The following is a 22051-nucleotide window of genomic DNA, read 5'->3' on the forward strand; positions in this document are numbered from 1 at the left end:
CTTCAAGTGGTTTACCCAAATTCAACTTTAAAAAGCAACTTTTAATGACTTCTCCACTCTCTAAATTAATCAGCCCCTTCATGTCAAGCATCTTTACTAGTACAGCACCGTTTTGCGGTTATAACCTGCTGCAAACAAGATGCATAGCCAGACACCAGCTTCTGGCAGCGTTCCTGAGGAATAGACTTTGATTCAGTAATATTCTTGGGTTTGCATGCTGCAACAGCCTTCTTTAAATGCCACCAGAGACTTTTCTATGGGGTTCAAGTAAGGTGATTGTGGTGGCCACTGTAGGACTTCTCATGCAACCAAGGAATTTGAGGTATGCTTGGGATCATTGTCTAGTTATAAGGTCCAATGACACCCAAGCTTCAGCTTCCTCACAGACGGCATGACATTTTCTCCTGGGATCACCTGATACTTCAATGAATCCATCTTGCCTTCCACACTCTGCAAGTTTCCAATGCATATGCTTTATTCTTCTTCCTCCAGACATACCGCTGATCCATTGGGCCAAAAAGTTCCAGTTTTGTTTAACCGCTTCACAGAACAGAATCCCAAAGTTTCTGTGCCTTATTTATATCATTTTGAGCATATTGGATACGACTTTTCTTGTGCTTTTGTGTCAGTAGTGGTGTACGTCTGAGTTCTGGCATGGAAAATTTCTGTGTTTAGTAAGCGCCTTATTGTGCTCACTAAAACCTTAGTGCCAGTTGCCACCATGTCTTGTTGCAGGTGTCACTCAAGGAGTTTCCACAACCTTCCTTCTCAGAAATCTGATTGCAACCATTGATTGCTTCCTTTCTCTAACCCGTCCAGGTAGTGTAACCACCGTTCCTTCAATTTTGAATTTGTGAACTATGCTTCCAACATTGCCTCTAGGAACATTTAGTATCTTATAAAGGGTGATTGTGGACCATTCTTTTGACTTATTTCTAACATGCAGTTGAATATGACACTGAACAAACCCCTAGCCAGTTCAGGTATTTCAAGTGTTCCAGCTCAAGCACACCTGGTGTAATGAAGCTCTTGATTGGTTGCATCATGTGTGCTTTAGACAACACCTGTTTTGCATATTTGCTTTTGTGAGACATTCTATTTAAGGGGGGTGAAAAATTTAGAGTGGAGAAGTCATTATAAGTTTCACATTCAGTTGAATGTGGAGAAACCACTTGACACATTTACTGTGTTGAACTATTTTAATTGCTTTTGTTTGATTTGTTCATTACAAACAGCTGAAAATCTGTACATTTTGACAATAAACACGATTTTAATGGTTGAATAGTTTTGATCACGTGTGTGTGTGATCACACACATATACACACACACACACACACACACGTGATATATATATGCAAAAATAACCTCGCCACTGGGTTCTGGAGGGGCCTGGTTGCTCGCCTTTTGCCTCAGGATTATGGCCCTGTGGTGTATGGCCCTTTAAAACTGTTATATGGGCATATTGAGACTTTTTGGAACAATGTCCCTTTAATACTGTGTCCCCAGACTGTGTTATAACTGTGTTTGTGTAATTTTCCCACATGGTTCGGTAAATGGGGCTTACCGAATCAATTACTGAACAGGTGGACCACCCACAAGTGGAAGCGTGCAGCCTATTTAACTCCCAGGCTGGTGGTTAACCACAGGTTAATTACCGACCACTGGGTGGCCGCCGTTTGTACAGTGGAACACGTGGCGGCGGGCATCTTTTTTAGTATATTTTGGGAGTTATGAATATTGTATGAAACTGTATATTTTCCTGCCTATGATAATTGAGTTAACCCATTGTGTGCAGAGGGGAGTGTTTGTGTGTCCTAACTGGGAGTATCTGACTGTATTGTGTTTGATTGGTTGTTCCACAAGACCATGTGGGTGGTAACCTTGTGAGAAAAGTTGCAATAAACCCTCAGACTGCTGAGATTCCTGCTTGACCCTCAATACAGAGCCTCGTCTCGTACTTGGGGGGATTATTTGTGTGTTTTCCTATTCGTCGCTTAGGAGTGTTCGGTAGCTGACTTCGTATTCGGGAAGGGAACATCTTTGGCGGCGTTAACCCCTTCTATATCTGGGGTGACGATATAGATAGAGATATATATATATATATATATATATATATATATATATATATATATATATATATATCTGTCGTGTTTCAAGTGTCAAAGTGTCTTAATTATGCTGGGGAAGGCTGCACCTCTACAGTAAACAAGTAATTGTCGCCAATCATCCTTAGTAACGTACAAGGAATGGAAGATAACATATTCCAAGGCTTAGGCAGGCATTACTATTCAATGACAAGCCCACAACTCCAATGAATCTAAGCCATCAAGTATACCCATGCGCTTCCAAAAAATCTTTACCATGTTAATAGTGTATTAACAAAGGACCATGACCATCATATTATGCTGATATGTGAATTGATAGACTGACAGAAACTGCCCCCCACCCCAAATAACAAATAAACAAAAACAAAAAAAACAAACCCACCCCCCAAAACATACAAGAACATAACCGTGCATATAAAAGAAACAGCACCTAGCACCAAGGATTTTACAATCCAAATATTCAAAACATTGACCAACTTATTGTTGAGAGACCAGCAATTGTCGAGACCCCATTGTCCAATGCAGATGTAGTTCTGACTCTTGTAATACTAAACTAAGGCATGAAAAGAAATCAGGCACAGCAATAACGTAATGCATGTGCTGTGTACAGTGTCTGAACATGTTTGTGTGCTGCCCGTATCCATTCTCTCACCTGCACTGTGAAGAATGAGAACACAATGCATGGCCAAACAAAAATAAGAACCTGAGAAGGCAGCAGCAGATACAGAAGCACACAAAAACGGAGAGCTGCTGTGCCCCCTTAGGAAGTCCAATGTATGCCATGGGGTATACCAAGTCTCCAATCACCTCACATCCCCTTCGTGAACCCAACTTAACAACGCAAAATTAAAAAGTTAACAAATTACATCCATATGCCAGTCATCTGGGCTTTTCCACTTAGCCAGCCATTACAGCAGGCAGGGGCAATTCGGTAAGGTTACCATAAGGGCCTAAGGCCTAAAGACCATACTATCAATACCCTACCATCCTTATGTACCTTAAAGGACCACTCTAGGCACCCAGACCACTTCAGCTTAATGAAGTGGTCTGGGTGCCAGGTCCAGCTAGGGTTAACCCATTTTTTTTTTTTTTATAAACCTAGCAGTTTTAAATGGGTTAATCCAGCCCTCAAAGCCTCTAGTGGCCGTCTCATTGACAGCCGCTAGAGGCGCTTGCGTGATTCTCACTGTGAAAATCACAGTGAGAGCACGCAAGCGTCCATAGGAAAGCATTCTCATAATGCTTTCCTATGAGACCGGCTGAATGCGCGCGCAGCTCTTGCCGCGCGTGTGCATTCAGCCGAACGGTAGGAGAGGAGGAGGATCGGAGGAGAGCACCCTGCACAGCGCAGGAGAAAGTTAAGTTTTAACCCCTTTCCTCTCCCCAGAGCCCGGCGGGAGGGGGTCCCTGAGGGTGGGAGCACCCTCAGGGCACTATAGTGCCAGGAAAACGAGTATGTTTTCCTGGCACTATAGTGGTCCTTTAAATGGGGTAAGTAGGAGAGAGGCTGTAGAATTTGGCAACTCACTAATAAAGAAAACAGGAGGTGTATGTATGGTTAGGGTTCAAGAGGGAGAGGTGAATAGTGTGTGTGAGTGGAAGTGCAGTTTCAGTATTTAAGGCAACAGGACAGTCTTAGCACCTCTACATTCCATCGTAGTAGTCATGGTGCATAGATGCTGTTCCTTTACTCAGACAATGTAAAACATTTTCTTAGAAACAGCAATGCTTACATTTGTCCAATCACACACTCGTACCTTTTAAGATAACAGGGGCAGGGACCAAAGACACCATTGTGTCACTCACACCACCGTGAAAGGAGCAAGTCTGACCGAGTTAAGAGCAGGTCAGTCTTGAGTCTATACACACCAGGCTGCTTGTCCATCACTTTGGAACAGTTTCCTGTTGTCCCTAAAAGCGGGACACTAGGGAACAAAGGCATGACGGCGGGACACTAGGGAACAAAGGCATGACGGCGGGACAGGATCTGAAAATATTGACTGTCCTGTCAAATTCAAGATGGTTGGGATGCATGCACACCTTTTGTGGGTATCAGACTGACAAATACTAGAGGCACTTCTGCGGTGAAAACCATTTACCGGTATTTATTACATTTTTAAAATAAATATATATATATTTAGAAGATACAAATTTTATCTATATATTTTTTTTTTCAGGGTCCTCTAATTCATTTATATAACCATTATAATAACTTTGGGAGATATATTTGAGTAAGTACAGTAATCAACAAGAACCAACATGTAACAAAAAAAAAAAAACAAAAAAAGCAATGATCTGATTCCTAGTCATTAGTCAAAGGGACACTATAGTCACTAGAACTACTATAACTTAATGCAGTGGTTCTTGTGTCTATAGCATGTCCCTGTAGCCTAACCACTGGAAACACTGCCTTTTCAGAGAAAAGGCCTAGTTACACGGTCACTCAGACGGCCCCTAGAAGTGCTTCCTGGGTCAGTGTTGCACAGTGTGCAGCACTGACGTTTAGTATCTCCACACCCTGCACGGAGTCGTTTAATGTTCTCTATGAGGACATGCCGATTTGGGCAGCACAGCGTTTTGCCGCACATGAGCAATACCTCCAAATGCTTTCCTATGGGAAAGCATTGGATTGGCTATGATCATCAAGATGATCTCAGCCATGGAAGCAAAGGAAGGCAGGGGCAAGCCACAGCGAGACCGGCACAGCGTGGGAAAAAAGGGTAGTAAAATCACCTTTAATCTGCACGAAAAGATGGGCCACAAACCTAAACTGTGATTTCTAGACTATAGTGTCACAAATACAAATACATTTTAAAAACCATAGCACATTTTCTTTTAGAATAGATATGCATCAAATATTTGCAACAAAGCAATAGTTTATCATTCAATGCAAATCTCATATATATTCAGTAAACCGCTTACTGTAGTAAATTGAAGAGGAAAAAACCAAAACAAACCCACAAAATTTAGGTACATTTTAGCTTAATGAGGCAGTTTTGGTATATAGATCATGTCCCTGCAGTCTCACTGCTCAATTCTCTGTCATTAAGGAGTTACATCACTTTGTTTATGCTGCTTTAGCCACACCTCCCCTGGCTGTGACTCACACAGCCGCCGTGAAAAAAAAAAGAAAAAAATCAGATCTTACAGCACAGTGTGTTTACTTTAGACGTTCTTATTTCCCTCTCTGTAAGTTGAACTTTAACCACACACAGGAGGCTCCTACAGGCTCTTAACAGAATAGAAGATAAGGAATTCTAAATTCAACTGTGCAATAAAGGAAGCTCAACAATTAACTCTCTGCACAGGAATTGTGTAGGGATTGTATGCAAGTCACAGGCAGAGGAGGTGTAACTAAGGCTGCATAAACAAATCGATTTAACTCCTAAATGGCAGAGAATTGATCAGTGAGACTGCAGTTGAATGATCCATATAGCAAGATTACTTCATTAAAGAGACACTATAGCCACCAGAACCACTATAGCTTTAGTATTTCTGGTGTCTACAGCCTGTCCCTGCTTTACTATGTAAACACTGGCTTTTTAGAGAAAAGACCACCTTCAGATTGTTGCCCAGTAACACCTCTAGTGTAGTCAGTCAGAGGTGCTTCCTATCTGCTGCTTAGAGTACAGCACCTACATTCAGCGTTTCCACGATCTGCATGGAGATGCTGAATGCTTCACATAGTGATGCATTGATTCAATGCATCTTTATGAGGAGATGCAGATAGGTGCAGTGTCATTTTGCTGTGCATTCGCAATCCTATGGGAAAGCATTGGGAGACTATTGATGATTGATGCTCCATGGAGGCAAAGGCAGCCGTTGCGAAAACCTTCTCAGCGTGGGGAAAGAAGGTAAGTAAAATCATCTTTCCCATGCCATAGGAGGGGGGTGGAGGCTTAAATATTTAGTTTAACACTATAGTGTCAGGAATACAAATCCTGACACTATAATGTTCCTTTAAGTAGAGGTTGTTTTGGTGCTTAGGGAGTGTCCCTATAAAGGGAAACTCCAGTGCCAGGAAAACAATCCGTTTTCCTGGCACTGCAGGTCCCCTCTCCCTCCCACCACCCACCCATCCCCAGTTGCTGAAGGGGTGAAAACTCCTTCAGTCACTTACCTGAGACCCCCGACGATGTCCCTCAGCGGTGGTTTCGGGTTGCCGCCGCTCCTCCCCTTCCTTACGTCAGCCGGTGGGCGAGACTGATCCCGCACGCCGGCTGAGGAGACCTAATGTGCATGCGCGGCAATGCCACGCACGCGCATTAGAGCTCTCCATAGGAAAGCACTGAAAATGCTTTTCAATGCTTTCCTATGGGGAATTGAATGACGCTGGAGGTCCTCACACAGCGTGAGGACGTCCAGCGACGCTGTAGCACAGAAAACCTGTGCTATAGACACAGAAGTGCCCTCTAGTGGCAGTCTAGTAGACAGCCACTAGAGGAGGAGTTAACCCTGCAAGGTAATTATTGCAGTTTATAAAAAAACTGCAATAATTACACTTGCAAGGTTAAGGGTAGTGGGAGTTGGCACCCAGACCACTCCAATGAGCAGAAGTGGTCTGGGTGCCTTGAGTGTCCTTTTAAGTGTTGTGTTGGATAACAAGAAGGCTGCAGTTTACAAATGCAAACGTCACGCATACAGGCATGAAGAATACATTCTCTAATAGCATTTCTGTATAAATAAAACTCACCATACAGTCTACATACCTCTCCCATTACTGCCAGTCAATGCACTTACATTTATATAAGTTAGGATTTATTTATTTTTTTACCAACATACAAAAAAAAAAAAAATCTTACAATCTCACCATGAGGCTTTGGTATTAGATACTACTAACAATTAACAGGCTTAACCGATCATTATTAAGAGCATTAGTTTAAAAGCAGCTAGAGGATTTCTTAGAGCCAACTGAAGGGAAGCTATGGGGTAGGAAGGTGCTAAAAGAATGTTTTGCCTAGTACTTAATATCCTTTGAAGTATAGAGGTTTTAAGTTAACCGGTTCACGATTTAGGAAGGCAGAAAACATGCAAACATTTTGAATGTCAAGTATGGAATATCTGTCAAAATTAAATTCTATCGATCTTTCAAGGAGATAAGTTATCATACACTTTATTCTCCAGGAACTACCAAGAGAAAAACATTGTTTTTGGTCCAGGACAGGAATGGCAATTGTTAATAGTAAGATTCAACACAAATAGCTCAAATAAGGCTTGTGCAGGCTGAATACAGAGATACTGCAAACACCTCAGCCTGAGGGATGGTCTGAGCATAGACCATAAAGACCATCTAAGTACAGATCTTTCTTTCATTTACAGCACTGAAAAAACAATTTTTTCCCACAACGTTATGGCTCTGTCCATGACACCTTCTTGTCATTGGGCACAACGATCTACAACAGAGTTCCTCATGTAGAAAAGACAGAGACTCACTAGGGGAACGTTTTCCTGTTCCCTGACAGAATGACAGATGCTCACTCTTCTGTTCTGCATGTTGAAAGCTATCCTAGGTGAAATTAAATCACAGCTCAGGTCCGAGACTGAAAACGGGTGAGATGCAAATTCTACCTACTTTAAAAATTCAAATATAAAATAAAAAAAGAAATAAATGCAGGAGGGTCATGGGTGAGGTGGCTGATGTGTGTAGCAATCAGCTGGAAGAAAAACATGAATCATCTGTCCAGTAAGCAGATTACAATCCAGACACCCAAGGAGACCACAAACAAAACTGGAAACGGCTCATAACCGATTACCTGTCGCACTCCAAAAACGGACTCCCTGATTGCCAATATCTTGAGAACCTGTCAATTTTGTCAGTGTTTTTTCTCTTTTAAAGTACTTTATGCCAAAGAAGCCATTACAGTTTCTATAATCTTTATGCAAGTTGCTGTTTATTGAACTTTCTCATTGAGATACTTTTGATGATTCAGCAAATAAAATCTTTTTGTCAACTACCCCAAGAAGCCATCTCTTAAAGGGACTAAGTGGTCATACGTGCATCATGTTCCCACCACCATCATCTGACGTCGACATAAGAGGAGCCTGAGGGACATTGGCGCTGGAACCAGGTAAATGTTTAAAGGATTATTTAACTCTTTAAAATTGCCAGGGGGCATTCAGGTTTAGCAGATTCCACTATACTTGCAGATACATATTTATCTTTCATACTGCTCAGCATTCAGATACAGTTTCGTACAGAGCCATTCATTTACTCTACCAGAGACTCTTATCACACCCAACAGGGGGGGGGGGGGGGGGGGATCTGTGCTTTTTACCAAAAGGGGGATTAAATGAAAGCTAGGTACCAAACCGTTATTGCATTCCTACAAATAAACTATGACCTGAAGATCAGAGAAAATAATGGTCAGCATTTTGTATCCATTGGTCATGTCTAGTTACACAATATATTACACACTGTATATATGTTGTAGCTATCTATGCATCTGCTGCTGTTTGCCAAACTATGAGATTTAACGACCAACTGAAAAACATTGAAATTTTCACGGTAGGAAGCCGAAGGCCAAAGTTCCCATTATAAAATGTAATTACGGGAATGCAGCTGTCATGAGTGTCTGGTTATTAAAAGAAGTGTCTCCTAAAGTAGCACAGCTTACGATCCTCAGACAGGTGTCCTGGACTGTCCTTGCCATTCTCTCATTTGTGCGTTGGAAGATACTATATTGTTTGGACTCCCCAAAGGAACAGATTTCCATTAACAGGGTTTATTGTAGCACATAAAACTATGATTATATGTGATGCTCTCAAATTTTCAGGCTCCAATCCTTGTGGCCATCAACAGGTAGCCACAAAGACAAGTGATGGCACTGCAGTTGGTGGGAACTACATTTCCCACAATGCTCCTTGTGCCCAACTGGCTGAGCTTCAGAGAAATTGTAGAGGTAATGGGGCAGATGGAAAGTGGGGAAAAAAAGATAAGTATGGCGGTGCAGATCGAATCCTGGATCCTGCTGCTCCACACTAATGATTTGGCTAATATATGGGGAAAAAAAATGTGACAATAGACATCCACTATGATGTGTATCAACAATATAGACTAGCAGGTGGTGGGTGTTCTTTTAAAGACACATTGCCAACGGAATGGTAAGAATACTCTATAGCGAGAGGTTAAATTGTTTATTAGTGTTATTTTTCTCCATTTTTAATTGTACTCAGAAATACAATCTCTCTAGGTCGTGCAATTCCATTTGCTCATATGATCAACTATGGCCTGTTCAATCACCAGAACTCAGTGAGTTGAAATGCAACAAGCTCGTCTGAGAAAGATTTATTTGGAAATAGAGGCTATAGACTTCGTCACAATTTTATCAAGGAAAACAGGAGCACTTTGCCCCCAAAAAAGCATATCAATGAAGAAATCTCTCCCAGTGTGAATATTTACAGTCTTTGGTATAAGGGAAGTCTTGATATTAAGTTGATGTGTCTTGATATTGTCTTGATATTAAGTTGATGTAGGATTGCCTTACTCTTTGTCATAATGAGGTTAATCGTAGAGTATTTTAATGAGGCAGCAGTGTAAACACTGGAGAAACACGTAGGACACAAGGGGGAAAAAACCCTACACAACGAGATTCTCTTTAAAATCAAGTTCCTAAAGAGCACCCCTAAAATCAAAGTAACCCCTTCGATTGAGGAAGTCATTGTGGTAGAAGACCGTCACAAAACTAGAAAAATGTGATGTGGAAATCAGCATTAAAAAGACATTAAACTATTTCTGGAGGATAACCCACTGATACTATGGTAAGTCCTTGACTCAGACCTCTATCTGAAACTGGAATGGTCTCTAAATTCAAGAAAATATAAACTGAATGTTCAAAGTCATCCACAATCGCTCTACATATCTCTGGTTAGAAACGAGGGATCCAAAATATTGAAACCTGCTTGTTCATATGTGAAAAGGCATTGGTCCTTCTAAATAGAAATATTTTCCGTTGTCGGATGTTATTCTTTCTGACTTGGGCAAGATAAATTCAAACTTCTGTTTAATGTTTGGAACTTCTAATTATTGGCTTTTAAAGCATTCGGTTTTGCCGAGTGTTTTACAGCAATATTTACACTACTAAATCCAAATGGTTTTACTGAAGAGCTTAACAGAAACAAACTTAACGGGGTGATAAATTTATCCAGAAGCTTAATGAAACCAAAAGAAAGTTTTTCAAAAGAACCGAGAGACAGTGGAAAAAAGAAAAAAAAAATCCCACAAAAAATATATATTAAATAAAAAGTAAACATTTGAATACTTTCAGACTACTTCAAAAGATAGTATCACAAACACTTTCCTTAAAGGAACACTTCACTGCCCAAATACGAAATAAATGAATAAAACAAATTAAAAATTTGTTTTTTTGTGGAAAAGTGGTTTTCTCTGCAGGCAACTGCCATATCTACCACCATACATGGGAAATTGAGACCATTGGTGATATTATAGCTTCCAATGTACGAAAATTACCGCTCTCTTCCGGAACACCCCTATATAATTTAAAGGACCACTATAGTGCCAGGAAAACATACTCGTTTTCCTGGCACTATAGTGCCCTGAGGGTGCCCCCACCCTCAGGGTCCCCCTCCCGCCGGGCTCTGGGGAGAGGAAGGGGTTAAAATCTTACCTACCTTTCTCCAGCGCCGGGGAGCTTTCCTCCTCCTCTCCTTCTTCCTAGCGACGTCATCGGCTGAATGCGCATGCGCGGCAGGAGCCACGCGCGCATTCAGCCAGTCTCATAGGAAAGCCTTCATTATGCTTTACTATGGACGCTGGCGTCTTCTCACTGTGATTTTCACAGTGAGAAGCACGCAAGCGCCTCTAGACGCTGTCAAGGAGACAGCCACTATAGGCTTTAGAGGCTGGATTAACCCTCAGTGTAAACATAGCAGTTTCTCTGAAACTGCTATGTTTATTAAAAAAAAAAAAAAAAAGGGTTAGCACCTATCTGGACCTGGCACCCAGACCACTTCACTAAGCTGGAGTGGTCTGGGTGCCTATAGTGATCCTTTAATGCTCCAACTGAGATTATATTCCAAACAATGGGCATAGGTTGAACTCTACCAATCTTACACTTCTTCAACTTCCTCTTCTCCTTCTCTCACACATCCCCAAGTCACACAATAAATGCACTACTTGCTACTGTGTGGAGCAAAATACACACTACTTACCAAACAAGTGTTGGGGCTACTACCTGCAAATTTACCTTAAGCCTCCGCACCCAGTCAGGGCCAATCTTAAGCGACTCAGGGAATGTAAGTCAATCAAAGCCTGTGTTATGTAAGGGCATCTATCCACGCACTGACGGCACCTTTCACAATGTATACGTTGGAGAACTAATTAGATGGTAATCGTGCATGTCATTTTTTTAAAACTAATCATCGTAACTGATGCCTCAAAGATGTTTATTAGATTGACACAACCAGAAACGCAGGCTAAATGGCTGTGTACCACCAATTGTGCTTACCCCCCACTTGTATTTCCCACTCGCTTTTTGTTTCTCCTCATACCTTATGTTATGCTATGTATTACTTTGTCTTGAATAAAGAAAATAAAAATTGTCAAACTGAAAAAAAATAAAAATAAAAATCACTTTTGTAACATTCCTATGTATGCAGTTACAGCCTGCCACACTGCCTGTCAATCCTGCTCCATTCCAGTGGTGGCGCTGCACATGTTGTAGCACTGTGTATTATTCCGGCATCATGTTTGATGCAAACCTTTTCACCAGGACTTTACATGCGAACACGTCAAATCCTGACACATCCAGTATATGCGCTTCTGCAGTGACACCTGCAGAAACAAGAAACATTTCTGGGAGAGTCCAATACTGGTTCTCCTATAGCTTACAACGGGAGTGATGTCCATATCTCATAGCTACAGACATTCTCAAAACGTTCTATTAACATTTCCTAGGAAACAACTGGACACATGATTAGAAGCCTAAAGTCTAACTCATAGGGGGTTTAATGCAAAGAAATAAGTTGCACGGTGTATCATACTTTCAACATCGGAATCTTTACGGTTTCTTTAAAGGAATACTATAGTGTCAGGAATACAAACATGTCTTCCTGACACTATAGTCCTGAAGCAGCATTTTAGGTGACCTGCTCCACTCCGAGCGTGCTGAAAAGGTGGTTTTACTCACCTTTTCGCCCACGCTGGGGCCCACCACACTTTGAGCTGTCCAATCTTAATAGTTAAAATTTCCTGTGATTGCCAGTCTCTATAAGGATGTTATTTTACTTCACTCTATATGAAGAATGTTTGGTAAACTGATAATCATAATTGCCTTTGGGTGCACTGGCTGAAACGGAAAGTCAAATTTTCAACCTGCAGATTTGATGAGTGTCGCATAGAGTTTGTTTTGTATATCAATGCAGATAATCTTTGCCTGCGTAAGCAAGTCTTGTGAGCAGTGGTTAAAAAAAACTTACAAGTGAGTAGATAGTGGAGGGGGGGTGAGGGATTTTCTAGATTTGTGTGTATGATAATGAATGCAATGATTTCTACAGAGACTTTCAATGCACTCTCTAAAATGTACAGTTTCAAAATCCTGCAAATCCAGGACTTTGAAACGGAGCAGTGTCTTTCCAATTAATGAGCTGCCAGTCAATGTTCTAAAGAGTGTCCGGCGGACTCCAGCAGCCTGTAAGCACCAATGCAAAAGAATTACAGCACATCGAATAGCCCAGCCTCTGCCAACTACCAAATGTTGGCTGACAGAAGTAAACTGCAATGGGACAATCTAGACTGGAACACACACCACCTTTCTTACATTTTATGCACTTAAAGCATATGCCATATGCCACAGCCCCCACGAGTTTACTAGCATGACTGTTCTCAAATGGCTTTTACTTTGGCCCAACGATCAATTGGAAACAAAGATACTCTGCCCTCGGATTCCCCACATTCATTTGTAACCAAGCCTCGTCCATTTTATTTTCTCAACAAATCTTCCCCGGTATGTTTATTACACAGGGCATGGTAGATAGCTATATTGGTATACAGGTTATGAAGCTAACTACATCCAGTGGAGGCTGGAAAAGCATCAAGACATTTGCAGTTCTGCAACCTCCGAAAGGGATAATCTTCAGAACAACGCCAAAATAATACATTTGTGTTCCTGCATTTAGTCACCAAAACAACTTTAGCTTAATGAAGTAGTTTTAGTGTATAGAGAACACCTCAATGTCTCACTGCTAAATTCTTTGCCATTTAGGAGTTAAATAATTTTTGTTTTGGTTTACGCAGCCCTAGCCATACCTCCACTGGCTGACTCACAGAGCCTCCAGGAAAAAAAAAAATTGTTTTATAGTTAAATCAAATGTTAACTTGCATTCAATTTTCGTCTCCTGCTAGGTAAATTTAACTTTAAAGGAACACTTTAGTGTTAGGAACACACGTATTCCTGACACCATGCTGGTAAAACTAATGTCTATGTCACCGGCCCCCCCTTGCTTCCCTTTGAAAATGTGATTTTTCTCACGTTTTCTCCCGTGGCTGAGATCATCACACTTTATGAGCTCGCCAATCCAATCCATTGGGAGGATATTGCACATGCAAAGCATTGCGTCAATCAGCATCTACTAATAGAGGTGCATTGAATCAATGCAGCGCTATGGGGAACGTTCAGCACCTCCATGCAGAGCGTGGACACAGGAAGCACATCTAATGGCCATCTCAGCAGCTGCCACTTAGGGGTTTAAACTAGGCACTAATGTAAACACTGCTTTTTCTCGGAAAAGGCAGTGTTTACATTAAAATGCCTGTATCGACAGGCTAAAGACACAAAAAACACTACATTAAGCTGTTGTTTTTCTGGTGATTATAGTGTCCCTTTAATCAACCACGGGAGGCTCCCGCAAGGTCTAGCTATTCACAGAAAAGGAGATAAGAAATCCTAAATTAAACAGACTGCGCACTTTTGGAAGGCTGTGAAAGTCACATCGACGGAGGTGTGACTAGAGCTGTAAAAACAAAGTGATTTACTTCCCAAATGGCAGAGAACAGAGCAGCGAGACTGCATTGGCATGATCTATACAGCAAAACCTGCTTTATTAAGCCAATGTTGTTTTGGTGACTATAGTGTCCCTTTAACTTTATGTAATTTGATATACCAACACCGTTTTTAAACAAGAATTAGAGGAAAGAAAAAACAAACAAACAAACACCTTACCTTCCAGCCACTCCCGGCCTCCTTGTAATATGGAAAATTATCACAAATCCACTGGTAAATCTCACTAAGAGTCATTTTCTTTTTTGGCGAACTATTGATTGCAAAAGTAATGAGACTAGCATAACTATATGGAGGTTTGCCATCTTTGTGTTGTTGTACATCGTCCTGGTCCAGCGTTGTATTGGGATCAAGAATCGTACTTTTCTTAGTAATTCCGGTTGCATGACTGCGCTGGGCAGAATCGGAATTCTGATTGCCTGCTCTTATTGCAATCCCCGAAAGCCAGTCCATAGATGTAAGGCTACTCTCCAGTTCAGACGTCATATTGGATGTTGCAATATATCCTCCTGCTGTCAGGACAAAGTAATTATTTTTTTTCCCACGTTGGGGTATTCCGTATGGCAAACTTTAGGATTTCCAAATCCAAGGTTGCTCAAACTGTAATCTGAAAAGAAATATAAGTAAACAAGTACCAGACTTATTTGTGGCAATTTTACATGAATCATCATTAAATATTATAGGCTCATATATATTCCTTAGCCCTGTAGAATACAAATTTATGAAAATACATTACAAATATACAGTTTATCACTTGGGTAAGATGGGAGAATGGGAAAGATGGGTGAATCCTGAAGGCGATATTAAACTCTGTTCCAAGGTCAGATTCAAAAATGCAAAGATCTTCCAAATGTATAAACAGAGGGGCATGTCCTTGAAACACAGTCAGGGTACATACAGCAAGGGTTATAACAGAAATCATATACAGAAATACAGACTAAAACACTGAGAGCACAGAACAACCGAAAATGCACCAATCCAGGTACAGGTTCGAGCACTGCCTCTGAGAGACTGCTGGACTCCCCCACACCTCCTCGGTAAGTATACTGCACAGGATGGAGTAAGGCCCCCTACCATGAGTCCTTGGAATCCTCACAAGGTATCTTAACCTGCCTGTCCAGATCAGAGTCGTTGAACCCCCCCTGGCATTGCTTCCTTAGTGGGCGGCAGCACAGAATCCTAAAACAAGCCTGATAAAGTTATAATTTAAAGAGGGTTATTCCAATGCTCTCAGCCTATCACCTATGTTCTTGTTTGATTAAATCGGACTTGAGAATATTGAAATGTAGCTGAAGAGGGGGTTTACACTAGAGATAAAGATATCAGTGAGCTCCTTGTTAAAGGTTTTAAACTTGATGACTTTTGTTAAACCAGCACACTTTGACAGGAAACTGTGTGCCAGATAGCTGTAGTGGTTAAGGTGCCTAGAGTAAAGTGGGAACTGCCACTTCTATGAAACTTACACCAATCGCTAAAACATTGATACTTAACTTTCTAATGTGATTCTTTTTTTTCTTTTATATATCTAATTAAGATTTAGAAATCAACTTCACAATCCAGATCAGTCCAAGCACAACGGGGCATATATGGCATGGGAGGAGGAGAGGGAGAAATAGAAACAGTGTCTTCACCACTCTCTATGTTGACTGACAGAGGCAAAGGGCAGAGTATGTAAAATAATTGATCACGAACCAAGATGAGGGTGCTTGGTACCAGGAAAGAACTGTACAGATTTCTCAATTTCACTTTAATTTTCATACCTAACAAACAAATATTTGTTAAATATAGGGGATATGTTCAAGGGGCATTCCAGACCCCTAAAGCACTTTAGCTTATTGAAGTACCGGTGGTACTTCATGTGTGAAGAATGTGTTTTTTTTTTCTTGTACACAAAGTGCAGATTTTAGTAAAAAATTGGGGAGGGCTGGGGAAGAAGGGGATTGCTTGCAAAAGCTGCAGACAAAAAATTGCTTTTATATATACTACCAATGAAAAATGCATCATTAAATAAAGCATGTTTTGATTGGGGGGTATATCTACAAAACACTGATTTTGATATATTTATTATGTGGATGGTGGAGTTTCCCTTTAACATTGTATTTAAAAATCCAGAGAATGGCAATTCCACTTTAAGGAGTTGCAGTTGCATGTGCTGTAAAATCTGGAAATAACAAGAAAATGACTCAAAGCTAAAAGCAACACATTATTTTACTCAACTTCTTTGAAAGCAAAGCAGCATAAAATTAAAGCAGAACGTAAATGTTGGCAGGATTCCGAAAAATGGAGTGATCCATATCAAAATCACGATTTCGTACACAAAAACGCTCTATTCTACCCAACATCCCCGTGATAAGGACATTTCCACTGCACTGCAGAGTAAAACTGCAGTATGTTCTCTGGTAACAAAACCACTAAATGAATTCTAATGGGTCAATAAAAAAAGTCTTTTAAACCGGTTTCTTCTTTTATAGTCACACCCTTCGTTCTCCAGAGATTTATAATCAGATTTCCTCCACTATGCTACTATCACTAACCCCAAACAGAGAAGGGTTTACTGCAGAAGCTAAGAAGGTGTAGCCAAGTTCTGAAAAGCCAGGAATTAGGCAAAATTGGAGGGCTTGCTTACCTTGTGTGTGATGTCACTAGCGTGTAGTTCGGCTCATGAAAACCCATCTGGACACGAAATAAGCCCACTGAAACAAATAGGGCAAACTTTATTAAATTAAGTACATTTCTAAGGACGCTCTTTTCCCTAGTAATACACAGTTTTATGATCGTTATTGCAGATATTGAAGCAGTACTTGTTTTCAATATTCATTTCTATTGAGTCAGACTGAAAATGCCATAGTGAACAATCACTACCCTGTATCACCTACAGAATGTATAGAACACAATAAAATCACACGATTTTAAGGTCTCACAGATTAAAAAGTCAGTTTTATGATGAGTTTGCTTTTTTATTTGTTTACTTTGCCTAAAGTGACACTTTAGGCACCCAGACCACTTCAGCTCATTGAAGTGGTGTCGGTGCAATGTCCCTATTGCACTTAGTGCTGCAATGTAAAACATTGCCGTTTCAGAGAAACTGCAATGTTTACATTGCAGCACAAAAGATAGCCACTAGAACCGCTCCCGGAATGTTACCAGACTTTTGGTCCCCTAATGGATGCTAGACGTCCTCACTATCAGCACAAGGACCTCCAGCATTAGCTATTTCCCCATAGGAAAGCATTGATTTAATGCTTTCCTATGGAGGGGTCTAATGCACGCGTAACTCTGTAGAAACAGAGGCTAGATCACACCTGCCTTCCCCACTCACTGAAAAGCCTCCGATTGCTGCATTTTACGCCGCTCTCAGAGCAATGGAAAGAAGGGTGGGCTTGCAAAGACTACTTGCATATTATCTTTGGGGGTACATTTACTAAAATTGTTTGAGGAAAAAAAAAAATCAATGGAGTCCATCTTTAAAGCTCTTCTAATGAGCTGTGCATTTATACAGAACATTTTAAGTATTATTGGCTGAATAACTTCCTGGTTTATGACAGATCACTGCAATATCCTACAGGTGAGGTTGTGCATTTTTTGGCATATATTTTTATTGCGTTATTTATATAATGCACTACAATTTGGTGGACTCCAGCCCAGCCCTTCAGGTTGTTAAAGGAACACTATAGTCACCCAAATCACATTAGCTAAATAAAGCAGTTTTAGTGTATAGATCATTCCCCTGCAATTGCACTGCTCAATTCACTGTCATTTAGGAGTTAAATCACTTTGTTTCTGTTTATGCAGCCCTAGCCACACCTCCCCTGGCTATGATTGACAGAGCCTGTATGAAAAAAAAAACTGGTTTCACTTTCAAACAGATGTAATTTACCTTAAATAATTGTATCTCAATCTCTAAATTGAACTTTAATCACATACATGAGGCTCTTGCAGGGTCTAGCAAGCTATTAACATAGCAGGGGATAAGAAAATCTTAATTAAACAGAACTTGCAATAAAGAAAGCCTAAATAGGGCTCTCTTTACAGGAAGTGTTTATGGAAGGCTGTGCAAGTCACATGCAGGGAGGTGTGACAAGGGTTCATAAACAAAGGGATTTAACTCCTAAATGGCAGAGGATTGAGCAGTGAGGCTGCAGGGGCATGTTCTATACACCAAAACTGCTTCATTAAGCTAAAGTTGTTCAGGTGACTATAGTGTCCCTTTAACTAATCTAAGAGCCAAGAAATAAAAGCCAAAATTAATATATGATCAGAAGCAATTGAGAACAAACAGAAATCAAAAAAATGAATGGTTGTAAATCAGAACTTTCCAAGCAAAAAATAGTCACATAAAAGTTGTAATTTCATATTAGTTACCAATAAAATAAAGCCACGCATTATAAAAATCTTTAGAATAAGTACAGGAGAATATTTACTTTTGGACACGTCACTACAGCTCGCATAAAATCCAGGGGATTCTGGGTGGGGACATACCATAGTGAACTAGAATAACAGAATAAACTCTACTCTATGACAGCTGTAAAATCTTTATAACCAAGTGGATGAATCTGCAGCCAATAAAGTTACATTAAAAAAAATAATAGACTTCACAAAAATGTTTGAAAATGACAGTAGAATTTTTTAAAAGAGGAGAACCGTTTGGGGTATGGTTATTAAAAGAACAGAACAGAATATATGATGTATAGGGTTAAAAGGACATTCATGAATGGAGTTGACAATATATTTATTACCAATCAAAAGAAATACTTCTAAATGTCCCTCACGTGCTGCAAATGCAGAGTATCTTTGGAAATCATGATGTGGCTCACTTTTCTCAGCCTACCTTGATTCTCTGAATATCAGCACCATGAATATCAAAAAATGTTTGCATAGTGATATTAAAGGACCACTAAAGTCACCCAAACTACTTCATCTCAATAAAGTGGTGTAAATACAATGGTGCGATCCTCTTGACCCTGCAATGTAAAATAGTGTCTTCCAGACAGCCACTCCAGCCGCTTCCTCTACAATGACAGAGTAAAACTCTGTCACATGAGATTGCAGCTTATACAAAAGCAGTGAGTTTAATCTTCTTCTATGAGAAGTATTTGCATGCTAATCTGTTTCCAATGCACTTCTATGGATTGGCTATCTGCTCGTGAGACAGATGACATCATAGGAGGCGGAGTAGTCAGCAGTGCTGAGGGAGTCCAGTGCTGGAGAAAGGTAAGTGGAATATCTGCAACTAGGGGACTATAGATTTAAATCAATTGTCAGTTTTCAATGGAAAACTGTATAGTGTGTAGCTGGCATGTGTATTTATGGTGGTAGGGTCATAAAACAAACAAGCAAAACATTTTTTTTTAGAATTTATTCAACAACTTAAAAGGAACAGTGCACAAAAAATCACTTTGGCTTGCTGAAATGCTGTGTGTCTGAAGCCTGTCACATTTTTAACAGTTTCTTAAATTACTATGGAAATCCCTCTGCGACTATCACATAGACAGGGTGTTTTTTTTTTTTTCCAAGTTTCCCAGAACATTGAGAGACACTGGAAAGCAGTCATCTTGTGAATGCGCAGATGGGTCCAGCAGAGATGCTTCTCAACTCTTACTCTGTGCTGGGGTGATAGGGGAGAGCTTGCAAAAGCTGCAGACAAGACCTCTGCAGCTTTGGCAACCTGAGATTACATTTACCCTTAATTAAAACAGATGCATAAATACATTTTCATTAGGGTATATCTACTAAATAGGGATTTAAAGGACCACTATAGGCACACAGACCACTTCAGCTTAATTTAGTGGTCTGGGTGCCAGGTCCCTCTAGGGTTAACCCTGCCTGCTGTAAATATAGCAGTTTCAGAGAACTGCTATGTTTACATATGGGTTAATCCAGCCTCTAGTGGCTGTCTCATTGACAGCCGCTTCTCACTGTGAAAATCAGTGAGAAGACGCCAGCGTCCATAGGAAAGCATTGAGAATACTTTCCTATGGACTGGCTGAATGTGCGCGCGGCTCTTGCCACACATGCGCATTCAGTCGATGACGGTCAAAGGAGGAGGAGAGTCCCCAGTGCTGAGGGCGCCCGGCGCTGGAGAAAGGTGAGTTTTTAACCCCCTTCCTCTCCATTCAACCCGGCGGGAGAGGGACCCTGAGGGTGGGGCACCTCAGGGCACTAAAGTGCCAGGAAAACGAGTTTGTTTTCCTGGCACTAAAGTGGTCATTTAACAAAAAAAAAAAAATGGAGGGCAAAGGAGCGTTTCTTTAGTAGCGTACAACAAGCAACTTCAATTGAATTACAACGTAGCCTGGTGCATATTCTTTCATGAAATAAAAGGACTTTTACAAGGCCACCGAAGCGCACAACTACTGCACAAGCTATTTTACAGAACGAAATTAAAAACACAATAAAAATAGAGTTACATATTCCTTAAGAGATCTGAGGTCTTTTTACAGCTCAGGGGAAAGCCAAGCTTCCCTCTCTGACATCACCGAATTTGACAGTCATATCTTACTAGCACGACTACACAGAATGAAACGAGATTGGGAAACTCACTGCACTGTAACCTACTCAAGACGAGATAGGGAAATTCACTGCACCCTACTCAAGGCTTTTGTGGTACTTGAGAGTTTCCCTTTACCACACAGAGAAATTGTCTTGCTAAATATGTATTCGCTTTAACTCAACCATGAATCATTTGAAAGAAACCAGGTATAAAACGAGTAAAAGGACTGGAAATTAAGTCTGTGTTTAGAACGCAGTCTGTGCAAATAAAATGCATCCTATTTAAACCCATAAGGACGGAGGCAGTTTTACTAGTTCTGAATCAAAACAAAACCTGGAATTTGAGCTATATGTCTGTTCAACCATAATTTACCTCTTTCCCATTGAGTGCACCCACACTTATTATACATCTTGTTCCGGAGAAAAAGGGCTATCATTCCACATCAACATAATTTAATATGAATACAATCTAAAACGATGAAAGTAATTAACAAATGTTTTTTTTCAGGCTCTGCATGGCATTTTAACTGTCAATGTCATAATACGGTTAGCTTTTACTGCAATAATCTACACATATTTGTATGCTGTGATGTCCCATTAGTACAACGATGGCACCATGTACAGGTTTCATGGTGTTTTGAGAAGTTACAGGGTCAAATATAGACTTTGCCCATTTCAGATTTTACACATTAAAACTTGCTTTTTTTTGTTGCAGGTATATATTGTAACAAAGTCTTGGGAGTTACTGATGTGAGATATTGGGATATGAATGACATTTTTTTATGTCCTGGAGTGGAGAAAAAAAATTCCCTGAAATGTGGTTTCAACAGCAAGGGACTACTGCCCATAAAGCCAGGGCCACAAAGGACCTCCTAAGACAACTGTTTGGTGAACGGATAATTTCAAGAAATTCCTAGATTAATAAGGCGCCACGTTCGCCCGACCTTTCAGCTCTCAATAAGTTCCTGCGGGGATATCTAAAGGAGGTACGTGAACAAACCGCTAGCTGGAGCTGCTCAGGGAGAATATCTGAAGAAATCTGAGTGCTAGAGCCTCAAACATTAACTAATGTTATGAACAATGCAAATTGAAAGATCCCAACTTTGCAAGGTGGTAAATGGAACTTAAAAGATGCCATCTTCTGTATATAGTCAAACAAATCCCCTGTTAAAGGGATACTATAGTGCCAGGAATACAAAACTGAGCACTTCTAGAGGTTACTGAACCTATATAGATTCCTTCTCATGTATGTAAAAAGAGACAAAAGGAAAATCTTTGGAAGGTATCCCTGTGGGATAATTAAGATGGGGTACAATCCATGCCGACACGACATTTTCAATGACCAAGTGTTGGCTAAACGGAAACAAATATGGCTCTGAATATTTTCGTGCCAATTTCTGTTATTTTTTTCTCTTTTTTTTTGGATATCTTTTTGACTATCAC

The 22051-nt window shown here is 40.4% G+C and overlaps 1 protein-coding gene across 3 annotated transcripts in view; it reads right to left on the reverse strand.

Moving 5' to 3' along the window:
- FOXJ3 (forkhead box J3) overlaps nucleotides 1-22051 on the reverse strand; it is an 83328-nt gene that overhangs the window by 36998 nt on the left and 24279 nt on the right. For all 3 annotated transcript variants that reach the window (XM_063436581.1, XM_063436582.1, XM_063436580.1), the window contains exons 3-4: nucleotides 16746-16812; nucleotides 14282-14726 (exon numbers count right to left, since the gene is read on the reverse strand). In XM_063436581.1, the coding sequence (XP_063292651.1) occupies nucleotides 14282-14605 (324 nt within the window). In that variant the 5' untranslated portion in view covers nucleotides 14606-14726; nucleotides 16746-16812. The remainder of the gene's footprint in view (nucleotides 1-14281; nucleotides 14727-16745; nucleotides 16813-22051) is intronic.

The sequence above is a fragment of the Pelobates fuscus genome, chromosome 11 (genome assembly GCF_036172605.1).
Source record: "Pelobates fuscus isolate aPelFus1 chromosome 11, aPelFus1.pri, whole genome shotgun sequence".
Lineage (NCBI taxonomy): Eukaryota > Metazoa > Chordata > Amphibia > Anura > Pelobatidae > Pelobates > Pelobates fuscus.